The 12,492-nt window shown below is 35.6% G+C and overlaps 1 protein-coding gene across 13 annotated transcripts in view; it reads right to left on the reverse strand.

The window, feature by feature from the left end:
• Nucleotides 1–2,981: 2,981 nt before the first annotated feature.
• CD36 (CD36 molecule (CD36 blood group)) overlaps nt 2,982–12,492 on the reverse strand; it is a 182,960-nt gene continuing 173,449 nt past the window's right edge. For all 13 annotated transcript variants that reach the window (XM_077748508.1, XM_077748499.1, XM_077748510.1 and 10 more), the window contains 6 exons: nt 11,499–11,686; nt 9,543–9,661; nt 8,466–8,539; nt 7,833–7,887; nt 6,845–7,009; nt 2,982–3,832 (listed from right to left, as the gene is read on the reverse strand). In XM_077748508.1, coding sequence (XP_077604634.1) covers nt 6,845–7,009; nt 7,833–7,887; nt 8,466–8,539; nt 9,543–9,661; nt 11,499–11,686 — 601 coding nt within the window. In that variant the 3' untranslated portion in view covers nt 2,982–3,832. The remainder of the gene's footprint in view (nt 3,833–6,844; nt 7,010–7,832; nt 7,888–8,465; nt 8,540–9,542; nt 9,662–11,498; nt 11,687–12,492) is intronic.

Here is a 12,492-nt window from a genome sequence, read left to right on the forward strand (position 1 = left end):
TATGGGGGGGGGGCGGGGGTTCCCTTATATGTAACGAGTAGTTTTTATTTCATGACTAAGATTCTCTCCTTGTCTTGTACCCTTAACATTTAATTGTAATGCGCCTCAGTGTGAGGATCCCCTTGGGTTCATCTTATTTGGAATTTTATGGGCTTCCTGGATCTCGATGTCTATTCTTCCCTAGGTTAGGGAAGTTTTAAGCCTGTATATATATTTTAATATTTATTCATTTTTGAGAGAGACAGAGTGCGGGGAGAGGAGGAGGGAAAGAGAAAGACAAGAAAATCCCAAACAGGTTCTCCTCTGTCAGCGCACAGTTCAACATGGGGCTTGATCCCACTAACCATGAAATTATGACCTGAGCTGAAATAGTCAGATGCTCAACCAGTTGAGCCACCCAGGTGCCCCTAAGCCTGTATTTCTTTATATAATTTTCTGTCTTTCTCTATCCCTTCCTCTGAGCCCCCTCTAATGCAAATATTAGCCTGCTTGATATTGTCCCTTAAGTCCTTTAAGCTATCTTCCCTTGCTTTCATTCTTTTTTTTCCATTGGAGTTCATTGATCCTTTCTTCTGCTCCAACTTATCTTCTAGTCTTCTGTTGAACCCTTCTCATGTACTTTCAGTACAGTTATTTATTCTTTACCTCTGTAACTTCTTTTTGATATTTTAATCTTTTTTCTCTTTGTTGAAGTTCACGGTGTTCATTTATTCTTCTGGGATTTTTGAGCATCTTTATGACTGTGTCTTTGAACTCTTTATCAGTTAAGTTTTATAAAGGACTTTTTCCTGAAGTTATATTTTTTAAAACTTTAAATATATTCTTTTGTCTCTTCATTTTGCTTGACTCTCCATGATAGTTTCTATGCATTATTGTCCAACCCTGCCCCTAGCTCTTGGTTGTCTCTCAAATCTTTGTGATTTTCCAAGGAGCCTATTTTATTTTTAATGACTCCCAGTAGATGAATGTGTGCTCAGACATGTCAGTGTCCCAAAGGGGAGGATCTCAGTAGACATCTGTATTCAGGCAGACTGGACCCAGACTCTCAGGCAGCAGCCTTTAAGGTCTGGAAATATATACAGTCTTGTGGAACTGCAAAAGTATACCATGCTGGCCCTGGAGCCAAGTACTCTAGCTGTCCCCTGGGAAGCAGTAAAAAAAAACAAACAAAAAACAAAAAAACAAAAAAAACCTCCAGATGAATTATAACATAGCTCTTGCGGCCTGCTACTCTCTGGGGAGAGAAGCTGGCAGGTGCCATGTTTGTGTCCTCTGCCTTGCTCTAGCCAGTAGGCATCAACTTCAAGCTCCTTGCCATGCTCCTGAATGCCAGTAGCTCCCAGAGGGGAGCTTTAATGCAACTCTGGTGCCCTGATTTCTGCAGTGCTGCCCAGGAAACACCCTTTGATTATCTGGTCTGGTGTCTGGAAAAGTTTATGTGCCTGGATCCCCTAGGACTGAAATAATCAGGAGATAGTTGCTGACAGAATACCACTCCCAGAACATTGCACAGACAACAGGCTGAAATATGTCCCAGTTTATCTGAGAAAGAGGTCAATTTGCTTGTCCATAAGCTCTGGCCTGAGGGACAAGCTGTAGGTTTGGCACACACATCTAGGAGCCTATGAAGGTGTTCTCAAGGAACATGCCAGTGAAGATCAACTTTGAATGCTCTCTCTGCCTTTTCTTTAATTACAAATAATATTGTTCTGTAGCTCAGACATTGATAATGGGTTAAAATATTGACAGATTATTGCACATGTCAAACACAGATATCCAGTATTTTCACAGTGGATATTCAGGGATAACCAACTTGTCCATAGCTTCATTTTTCCCCCAAAATGATACCCCCTTTACCTTTTTTGTTCCTGAGAATGAAAAGGTATAGAGATTTTATTTACTCATGCATGTGTCTGCAACAATAAGCACTGATACGTTTTTAGATGTTGTAGATTTTCTAATTATGCTAACTCTTTTGCAGATGCTATAGATTTTCAAACTTAAGGTATGAACAACAACCATGCTTTGTGTGGTGGTTAAGAAAGATAGCTTCAAGTGAAAATGTATAGTTATAAATATCAGAACATACATACCTTTAGTTAAAGGATACTAAAGACCCAGAAGTGAAAATATTTTCCTGACACCTAAGTTCTGTGAGATGATATTCTTTATGAAGATTTTAAAGTCTGAATCACTAACTGGATATCCAGATTTGTGTGAGGTGGCTACGTTTGTTTTTCATCCAATTCTTTAGCCCTACTTTGTTCAAGAATTAAATAAATTTCCTTTATTATCTCTTAGATCAACATACACACTTTTACTTATCAGAAGATGTCTAGAATCTCATCTTACATGTCAGTATCTTACAGGGATAACTTTCCCCCCTCTCAGTTAAATGTAGAGATACTACCTCTGTAAACTTTTGAGATTTTCTAATAATCTCTCCAAACTGGTGGTGTCTTTGGATTTTCAATATTTGCCTTGGAATGTAATGTGAAGAAAACAAGTTTTTCTTAATCATTTTCATATCCAAACCAGTTACTACTACTTCATCCTATAAACCACTGTATATAAAACACAAGAAAATGTGCTGCATCTTACCTTTCTGTGAGGAGCTTTTTAGGAGAACCAGTTCTCTTCAGTGAGTGAATCCTTGCTGAAGAAAGCAGGATTACTTAATAGTATGTCTTCTCATAAAAAGGAAAAATCCTTCAGTTTAGAGTTCAAATCCTGCTTCTCTAAAGGATGAAACAAAATTTTTTTTTTTTTGCTTTTCTCCTATTGGCTTAAAAATTGAGCCTAGGAGAAAGTGGTCATGATTGAATTCAGAAAGGATATGCCAGAAGGAAATAGAGATTCAGATGGAATATTAAATGAAAAACACAGGAATTTAAGGAAGAACATATTTTAATGGTTGAGACCAATCTTTCCGAGGTGACAAGGGATGCAAGAACTATTACAACAAATAGCTATTAACACACTTTCAATTCTTGATAATCTTTTATATGATAATTTGTTTATTATCATTTACATCTCTTAATGCTAGCACATTATTCTGAAGTTGCCAAGCATATGTTGCATGTAACTGAGCAGAAAGATCACAGTCTCGTCATACTGCTAGAAGAGCTGTGGGATGTGGAAGATGACAAAGTTCTTAAACATGAAGAGCCAAAATGTGCCAAAAAGAATATCAACTTGCATAATTAGTGATAAAATATAAGCCCGTTTGTTATAAAGAAAATGGTTACAATGCCTGCTGTTGCTGTACAAAGGATTCCACAGAGAGAGAGACACTTAAGTAATATATAATGAATGACTCTTAAGGCCAGTCATTTACTTCAATATCTTTCACAATTCGTGGTGCTCATGAAATGTGATGTACTGACAGTCCTAGGGACAGTCTATTGCAATGAATAGGGACACTGATGTTTCCCCTTGATAAAGAAGATAGGAGGTCAGGGTCCAAGATTTGTTGAGAATGTCCACTGTGCTGAATTTGCCACCAGGGAACCAGTTAGTGAATCAGTACCCAATAAAAACAATTGGTTCGTGCTTGAGCCAGGTCCATAGAAACTGATATCAATTTAACTGTGCACATGATGAATTTTAAAAGGTTCCAGTTTTGTGTTCAAAATATAGATTTTTAACAATATCTTAAAATTGGTTAGAAATATGCTGCTTCTTAGTGCAAAAGTAATAATGCCACCATTTCTTCAACTAGAAGATGAGGTGTGTTTTGTAAAAATACAATATATTTAATCTTCATTTTGTAGGTCAGTAGTAACAATGGTCCTGACATAGCTGGTACATATGGTCAAAACTCATTTACTGCCTGCAAAATAGAAGAAATGGTTTTAAGCAGAAAGTAGAGGAAAATAACAAGCAGTACTTACATTCCATACATGCAAGATATATTACTTTCTAATTAGCCTAACTTTTCAAGTGACAGAGGTTAAGATGTTAGATGGACCTTATGGATAATTCAATACATATTCTCATTCAAGAAGGATACATGGAAGGCTACTTTCAAATTCTCAAGACTTGCACATAGCCAGGTAAAGAGTGGTAGCTACTTAAACCACTTTTTGCTTGTCCCTTCAGACCATCTTCCGTTTGGAGGTGAATATACTATTTGTTTTGAAAGGACTATTGGCTTATTCTCTCTGTGATTCATTGAGTAAAACCACACTTTACCTCCAGCATACTTATTCCCTCTTAATATCCACCTCCTCATTTTTTCATTTGTTTACAGATCTGCCCAAAGACACAATTTTTATAATATTCAGAAGTGATTCTTGTTTAAGGAAATCTACATTTTCTATGATTCTTCTAGTACTATTAATCTACGGAAGAAAACTTACAAAGGAAAATGCATAGTTTTATAAAAAAGCAGTTAACTTTTTCTTATAACGATGGTCAAATGTTCAAGCAAAACTGACATGCTTGGTGACAAAGACACTCTGGAGACTTTCACCTACCCACCTTAACTCAGTCATGTATAAATTAAAGAAATTTGACATTCAGGCCTTAGTAAGCACTGATGAAATTTATCATGTAAGTGTGCTATAGAATACAGAAAAATTTGTATAAATTCTACCTTTTGAAAGGCTTATTAATGCTTTCCCACTAGAACAGGTTTTTTGTTGTAACTTGGCTTTTCACTGAATGATCTCTTCTGTTATATAAATTGTTATATGAATATCTTTGTTTACTCATAGCTTATTTTTTAATGTGGTAAGAATAGGTCTTAAAGTGATGCAGCATGTCCTTTATATGAATGTATTGGGTTATTATTTTAAATACATTCTGTCCAAACAGATTGTAGGCAGAGTTGTTTAGTCAACTTTCTAGTGAATAAATAGTGACAGAAATGATCACAATAAAAGATTGAGCTGCTTCCCTAGACACAAGCTCTCACACACAAAAATACTGGACTGAAAATTCCACTATATTATTTTTAAAAAATAATCAATGTGACCAATTTTGCATTTTGAATTTTTTTTAATGTTTTATTTATTTCTAGGCGAGAGAGAGAGAGACCGTGAGCAGGGAAGGGTCAGAGAGAGAGGGAGACACAGACTCTGAAACAGGCTCCAGGCCCTGAGCTGGCAGTCAGCACAGAGCCCGACGCGGGGCTCGAACCCACGAACCGTGAGATCATGACCTAAGCGAAAGTCAGACGCTTAACCGACTAAGCCACCCAGGCGCCCCGACCAATTTGCATTTTGAAAAAGAACGCTACACTGTTAAAATGTATAATTTTCTGGAATGTTAATGACTGAATTAAGATAGAATGAATGTTAATGACTGTTGGAAACTCATGAAATTTTATTAGGGAGTAGTTGTCATAATCCGTGAAAATTATTTAGCGTCATATTAGCACATGGTAAAAGCTCATTTCTATATAAGACAGCTTAGGGTCAATAGTCTGATTTGAAGTAATATAAGAAGACTTGTTTTGAACTTGTAATTTTCATAGTAAGCAGATTGCTTTTATTTAGTTTTCTTTTTTTTTAATTTTTAATTTTAAATGCCTGGGAAGAAAGGCTGATGGAACCATTTGGGGAAGTAGAAAATTCTCTCCCACAGGCCACACCAAAGCCATCTGTGATCATTATTGGCTTCCAATTAGGCAAGACAGGGTCAGGCATTCATTCCTGCTTGTGAACAAGGGGGCGGGCATATCTAAATATATCTAATATCTAAAACACACAGGTCTGAACTATTTCTCCAATTTTTCCTAAACTCAAATCTTGTTCACATTTAACAGAATTTTCCTCTAAACTGCATAATTTAGTTTTGCTTTGTTGAACACTATTCCTAATCTCCAGTGCTGTTATATTCAAAGTTAAGTCATGCATTTTGAGCATATATTGGAGCTTCCACAGTAAACATCTGGGTGTACATCCTAATTTTAGATCAGCATTGCTCCATGTCTATATGCAGCAATTCTGTTTTTATAAAACATGCTATGTTCATTGTACTTAAGTGTTTATTTTTATAGCATATTTTTCTTTTATCTCTGTTATTATTGAGTTTTTAGTTTTTATCATTTTTAGCTTAATTTTTAAAATTTTTTTCCCTCAAGGATTTCAATCTTGGGGTGCCTGGGTGGCTAAGTTGGTTAAGCTTCCAACTCTTGATTTAAGCTCAGGTCATCAACTGATAGTTGGGGAGATGGAGCCCCATATTCAGCTCTGTGCTGTCAACAGAGTCTTTCTCTGCCCCTCCCCTACTCATGCTCAGGCTCTCTCTCTCAAAATAAATAAATATTTTTTTTAGAAAAGGAATTTCAATCTCCCATAACCTTCCCTAGACAAGCTAAAAATAATTAAGAAACAAAATGTCACTGGGGCACTTGGGTGGCTCAGTCAGTTAAACCTCTGACGCAGATCATGATCTCACAGTTTCAAGATTCGAGCCCTGCAATGGGGTTTTATGCTGTCAGCAAAGAGCCTGCTTTGGATCCTCTGTCTCCCTCTCTCTTTGCCCCTCTCCTGCTCACACTTTCACTTTCAAAAATAAACATTAAAAAAAAAGAAATGAAATGTCAGAATTTTGCACTAAAGCTATATTAGTACTAACTTTTCAAAGGTAGTAATTTCAGGTTTTTTTCATTCCTCCTAGAACTTAAGATGTAATATAGTAATCTGCTTGATGTTCAAAGGCCTTATTTACTCATTCAGTCTTTGTGTTTCAATTTATATTAGACATCTCAAAACTTGGAGGATATATTGAAAACGGTAGTTGGCTAGACAAATCTAGAAATGTTTGTAGCCTAATTTTATAACCCCTCTTTGGTAAAATAAATACAAGTAATATACAATTTTTGGTGTATACTTACTTATTTTACTTTCTTTGATCTGCATGCACAGTATGAAATTATAAAAGTAACAAACATCACCACGCCAACACTGAGTAAGATAATTTCTACCAGGCCAAGAAGGTTGATTTTTCCAGTCACTCTTTGTCGAAACATTTCTGCCTTCTCATCACCAATGGTACCAGTCTGTAATCAAGTTAATGATTAGCATGATTTGAGTAGATACACACACAAAGCAAAATACTTAAAACCTTCCACTTACATATCACTCTTGTCTCCAAACGCCTGCATAGGTTTTAGTCATCTGTATCTTTAAGACAACCAGGATAATTCACTTTGCATGTCAAAGAAGGCAAAAAATGCCGAGGTAGGATACTTATAGAGTGAAAAATAATCTCCCACCCCCGACTTTGCACATGTTAAAAAAACACTAGTGAACATAGTAGTCTTCACTGATTTTCAGAATGACCTTACTAACATCTTTTCCAAAAGATGCTTCCTATTACCGAGGGAAGTGGCAAGGTTTCAATGGTTTCAATCCCTCTAATGTTTATGTACTACATTTCTCAATTCTGGGGCTAATTAATTCCATGGTTTATATAAAATTATGTCATCAGGAAATAGGATAGACTGCATACACCTACTCTAACGTGGCCTTAAAAGCTTGGTTGACTTTTATTAGTAGTATAATATTCATTAAATTTTGAGTTATTTGAAGTTACATGCATGTATGACTTTCTTAAAATAAGCACTATGCCAAGAAAAAGTGCCTAAAGATGTATTTTGAAAATAATCTAAAATGATAGAAAGTGCTTTGATTTTCTAAAAGGAAAATACTGAAAACTAACACAAACATTTCTATGTGATTAGGCTTTTTCAAATAGATATATAGATTCATCTATATTGGCAATGAAAACATATACAACTTCAAATGCTATACATACATATTCAATTTTGAAACACCAATGAAGTTTACTGTTTTTAATGACCGAGAGATAAAAATACTAACCTCATTAAGCCAAAGAACAGGCACAATATAGTTCTGCTTAAGACCCTTTAGTGCCCTGCAATATACATTAAAAGTAATTATGAAAATGTATACTAATATATTACACAAACACAACAGAAATTTCAATAAATACTAGTATAAATATATGTTCAGAAATTAGTTGCTTTTGCAACTTGGTTAAGTCCCTTGATTTTTGTTCCCTGTAGTAAGTCATTTAAATGTTAATGTGGCTGTTTCTCAGGTATTTTTCACTCTTACAAATCTTTCTAGTACAGATATCTAATTAGATTAACTTTTTCTAAGCACAGATTTTCCCTTCCAACAAATTCTACCCAGGAAAGTAAAATGTGAATTCTAGGAACTATGGTTATAGAAATATTTGAATGGCTAGCAAATGAGAGATACCACCAAATACTTAAAACATTACAAAATGTGTGTAAATATCATTTCTATAAACACTAGAAATAACTCTAAATTCAAAATAAAAATTATAAGCATATAATAATTATTTAATTACATTAAGCAGAGGAGTTGAAATTTTATATTCTTTCCACTTCTTAAAGAATGTGAGTTAGTGCATGAAAGTAAAATACTAAAAAGTCATGTAATGATAATCTCACTTAAGAGACTCACTCAATTTTCTTTGCTGGTTTGACCAGTATGTTGATTTGCAGCCGTTTTGCAAATCGTAAAGTGAATCCAGTTATCTAAAAAGAGAACAAACTAATTACCAACTTAAAAAAAAGTTATAATATACAAAACTTATTTTTATTATTATATAGAATTTAAGATGACACGACTACTTGAAACTGTGAAACTGGACATATTAAATATATTACATATCTATAATTACATGCATATATGCAGGTATGTGCACACATAATTTCCTTGCCCACAAAATGTTGCTTTTAGTTGGGCATGTGTTATTTACCCAAATAACTATCTATAATTACATGTGTATACGCAGGTATGCAGGTACTTGCACACACAATTTCTTCGCCCAACCAAATGTCAAGGTTCTAGTTAGATTTGTGATATTTACCTAACATGGTTTTGGGTAATCAATAACAATACTGAAACACAGAGCTCATATAATTAGATTCCTGAACTATGAAAGGTCATATATATATTCAGTCAAAATCCATGTATCATCAGTGTAATTATAATACTAGTTCTGTCATTATTTAACGTGACACATGACTTAAAATTTTGGCATTTCATTTAACTTTTGAAGAGGAAAGTATCAAAATAATTTAAAAATTTAAACTGTTGAGTTATAGGAATATTTATAGATTTTTCTTGACACTAAGTGAAATAGATCTTGCCCTGAATTCACATAAGACCGATAAAATATCTTTTAATTCTTCATAATATACAGTATCTCTTCATATAAGCAGTATTTACAGTTATAAATTACTGTTTTATGCTTACTTTATACATATCAAATTGTTTTAAGCCAATTAGAATCAGTCCCATCACTGGTATTGACCTATGAACCGTTTAGAAAGGCATACAAATTTCCATAAGCTGAGAACTGAACTTTAGTTACCATGACATTTCATAAGCAACAGTAGAAAGAAATCAATGTGATTCTGAGTGACATAATAGTGTCAAGATTGTGATTCAGTAACTATGATTAACAAGAAGGAAAGAATTTATTTTCTCTTTCAATTTAATGAAACAAATCAGATCAATAATATATTTGCTTACAGGTTCCACGTCTAAGTATGTGCTATGTTCATCTTCATTTGGATTTAAGCCTTCAATAGGTTCTGCAATATCAGGACTTGCATGTAGAAAATGAGGAAGTGAAATATACACAGGTTTTCCTGAAAACATTTTAAGAGATAATTGGAGATAAGTATTTTTTCTCATTTCACATACCACTCAAGAAATATTTCCTTAAAAATAAAACTTAAACTTTTAAAATGTTTATTAATTTTTGAGAGAGAGAGGAAGACACAGAATTCAAAGCAGTCTCCAGGGTCTGAGCTGTCAGCACAGAGCCCGACACAGGGCTCAAACTCAGGAACCACGAGATCATGACCTGAGCTGAAGTCAGATACTTAACCAATTGAGCCACCCTGGCAAACCAAATATAACATTTTTTAAAATAAAAGAATGCATCTAGGCTTGAACAATGATTGGGGAGTGAGGGTGGGGTGGAATTATATTACCTGATCACTAATGTACAAAAAGAAAATAAAAATCTATACAGCATCCTATAACCAGTAAGATAATGTCTGCTGTTCTTCCTTAGGTGTTTTCAATATGTAAAGATTATCTGCTGAGCATAAAATTTCAACCATTATGTTCGTGTTTCAGGCAGTAATAAGTCTGTGAACTGAGACTGATCTCACACACCGCAAGATCATGACCAGAGCTGAAATCAAGAGTTGGGTGCTTAATGGACTGAGCCACCCAAGTGCCCCAAGGTTGCATTTTATTTCATATTCATATTTATTTTTTATTCTCCATAGATAAGAGTCTTTTATGGTTTGCCTCCTTCCCTTTTTTGTCCCTTCCCATATGTTCATCTGTTTTGTTTCTTAAATTCCACATATGAATGGAATGATACGGTATTTGTCTTTCACTGATAAGCTAATTTTGCTTAGCAGAATACCCTCTAGCTCCATGCATAGCACTGCAAATGGCAAGATTTTATTCTTTCTAATGGCCAAGTAATATTCCATTGTGTGTGTGTGTGTGTAAGTGTCTATCGACTGATCAATGGATAAAAAAGATGTGGTATATGGTATAGCTTTATTCATTCATCAGTTGATGGACATTTGGGTTCTTTGCATAGTTTGGCTATTGTTGATAATGATTATGTACACACTGCGGTGCAAATGACCCTTCAAATTTTATATTTGTATCCTTTGGATATATACTCAGTAGTGCAATTGCTGGGCAATAGGGTATTCAATTTTTACCTTTTAAAAAAGTTTCTTTCATGTTTATTTTGGAGACAGAGACAGAGCATGAGCAGTGGCGGGGCAGAAAGAGAGGTAGACAAAGAATTCGAAGCAGGCTCCAGGTTCCAAGCTGTCAGCACAGAGGCGGACATGGGGCTCGAACTCACGAACCATGAGACCATGACCTGAGCCAAGGTTCATGCATGACCAATTGAGCAACCCAAGGTGTTCCTATTGTTAACTTTTTGAGGAACCTCCAGACTGTTTTCCAGAGTGGCTGCACCAGTTTGTATTCCCACAAACAGTGTAAGAGGGTTCCCCTTTCTCCACATCCTAGCCAACATCTGTTGTTTCATGTGTTGCTAATTTTAGCCATTCTGGGTTTTTTTTTTTAACGTTTTACTTGTTTTTGAGAGAGAGAGAGAGAGAGAGAGGCAGTAGGAGCAGGGGAGGCACAGAGAGAGAGGGAGACACAGAATCCTAAGACAGGCTCCAGGCTCTGAGCTGTCAGCACAGAGCCCGACGCAGGGCTCAAACCCACAAACCGCGAGATCATGACCTAAGCCAAAGTTGATACTTAACTGACTGAGCCACCCAGGTGCCCCTAATTTTAGCCATTCTGATGAGTGTGACGTGGTATCTCATTGTGGTTTTGATTTGTATTTCCCTGATGATGATCACTCATCATCAAGGTTTCATTTTAAAGACTACTACAAATCATATCATGGACTGTGACACTGAGAACACTTACCTTCCTTGCATTTGCCAATGTCTAACACACCATATGATGTACAATTTTTTGAGACAACTTTTTCTGTGCAGAAGCAATGGTTATCTGGATTTTGAAGTGGAGATGCAAAGGCCATGGATGGAAGAACAAATCTATAGACAGGGATTCCTTTCAGGTTAATTTCAGCTCCAAACACAGCATAGATTGACCTAAAAACAAAGAAGAAAGAACTTTATTCCAGGAGCCTAAACCACATTCGAGAGATTATTTTTCCTCTTATTTTTAGGTTATATTCTTGTTTTAAATTAGAAAGATTGGAGACTTGGGGTGCCTGGGTGGCTCAGTTGGTTAAATGATCCACTATGGCTTAGATCCTGATCTCACAGTCCCTGGGATTTGAGCCCTGAATCCGGCTCTGTGCTGACAGCTTGGAGACTGGAGCCTGGTTCTGCTTCTGTGTCTGCCCCCGCCCCCCATCCTGTCCCTCCCCTGCTCGTGCTCTATTTCAGTCTCTCAAAAATAAACAAACATTTAAAAAGGTGGGAATAAAAAGATTGGATACTTCTGTTAGAATTATAAATTCTCATTTAATTCACATGAAAAAAATTTCTTGTGAAATTTTAAGGCATACCAGGACACAATACTTGGGTGTGAACTATTCTTTGTTCTCACAAACTTTCAAAAGCAATTTTTCCTTGTGTATTACCATGGAGTATTTATGCTGAAGATATTCCTCATAGTTAATTTTCTCTATAGATTAAATATTTATATGACCTCACTCAAATCCTTTATTTGTGCCCAGGTTACATGAAATACAACTAAAATTTCTTTCTTTCAAAACTTAATCCTGGAGAAGAAGGCCACACACTCATTGGGGTATGTGCACATGAGTTCTTGATTTACATCTCATCATTTACTGAGTGCTCCCATCGTTACTATTCACCAGCACCTAAGCAATGTGCAGGGGCTTTATACATATTTCTTCTAATCCGTACATAACCCTATATGAAGAAAC

Source organism: Crocuta crocuta, unplaced genomic scaffold (assembly GCF_008692635.1).
Source record: "Crocuta crocuta isolate KB4526 unplaced genomic scaffold, BGI_CrCroc_1.0 scaffold417, whole genome shotgun sequence".
Taxonomy (NCBI): Eukaryota; Metazoa; Chordata; class Mammalia; order Carnivora; family Hyaenidae; genus Crocuta; species Crocuta crocuta.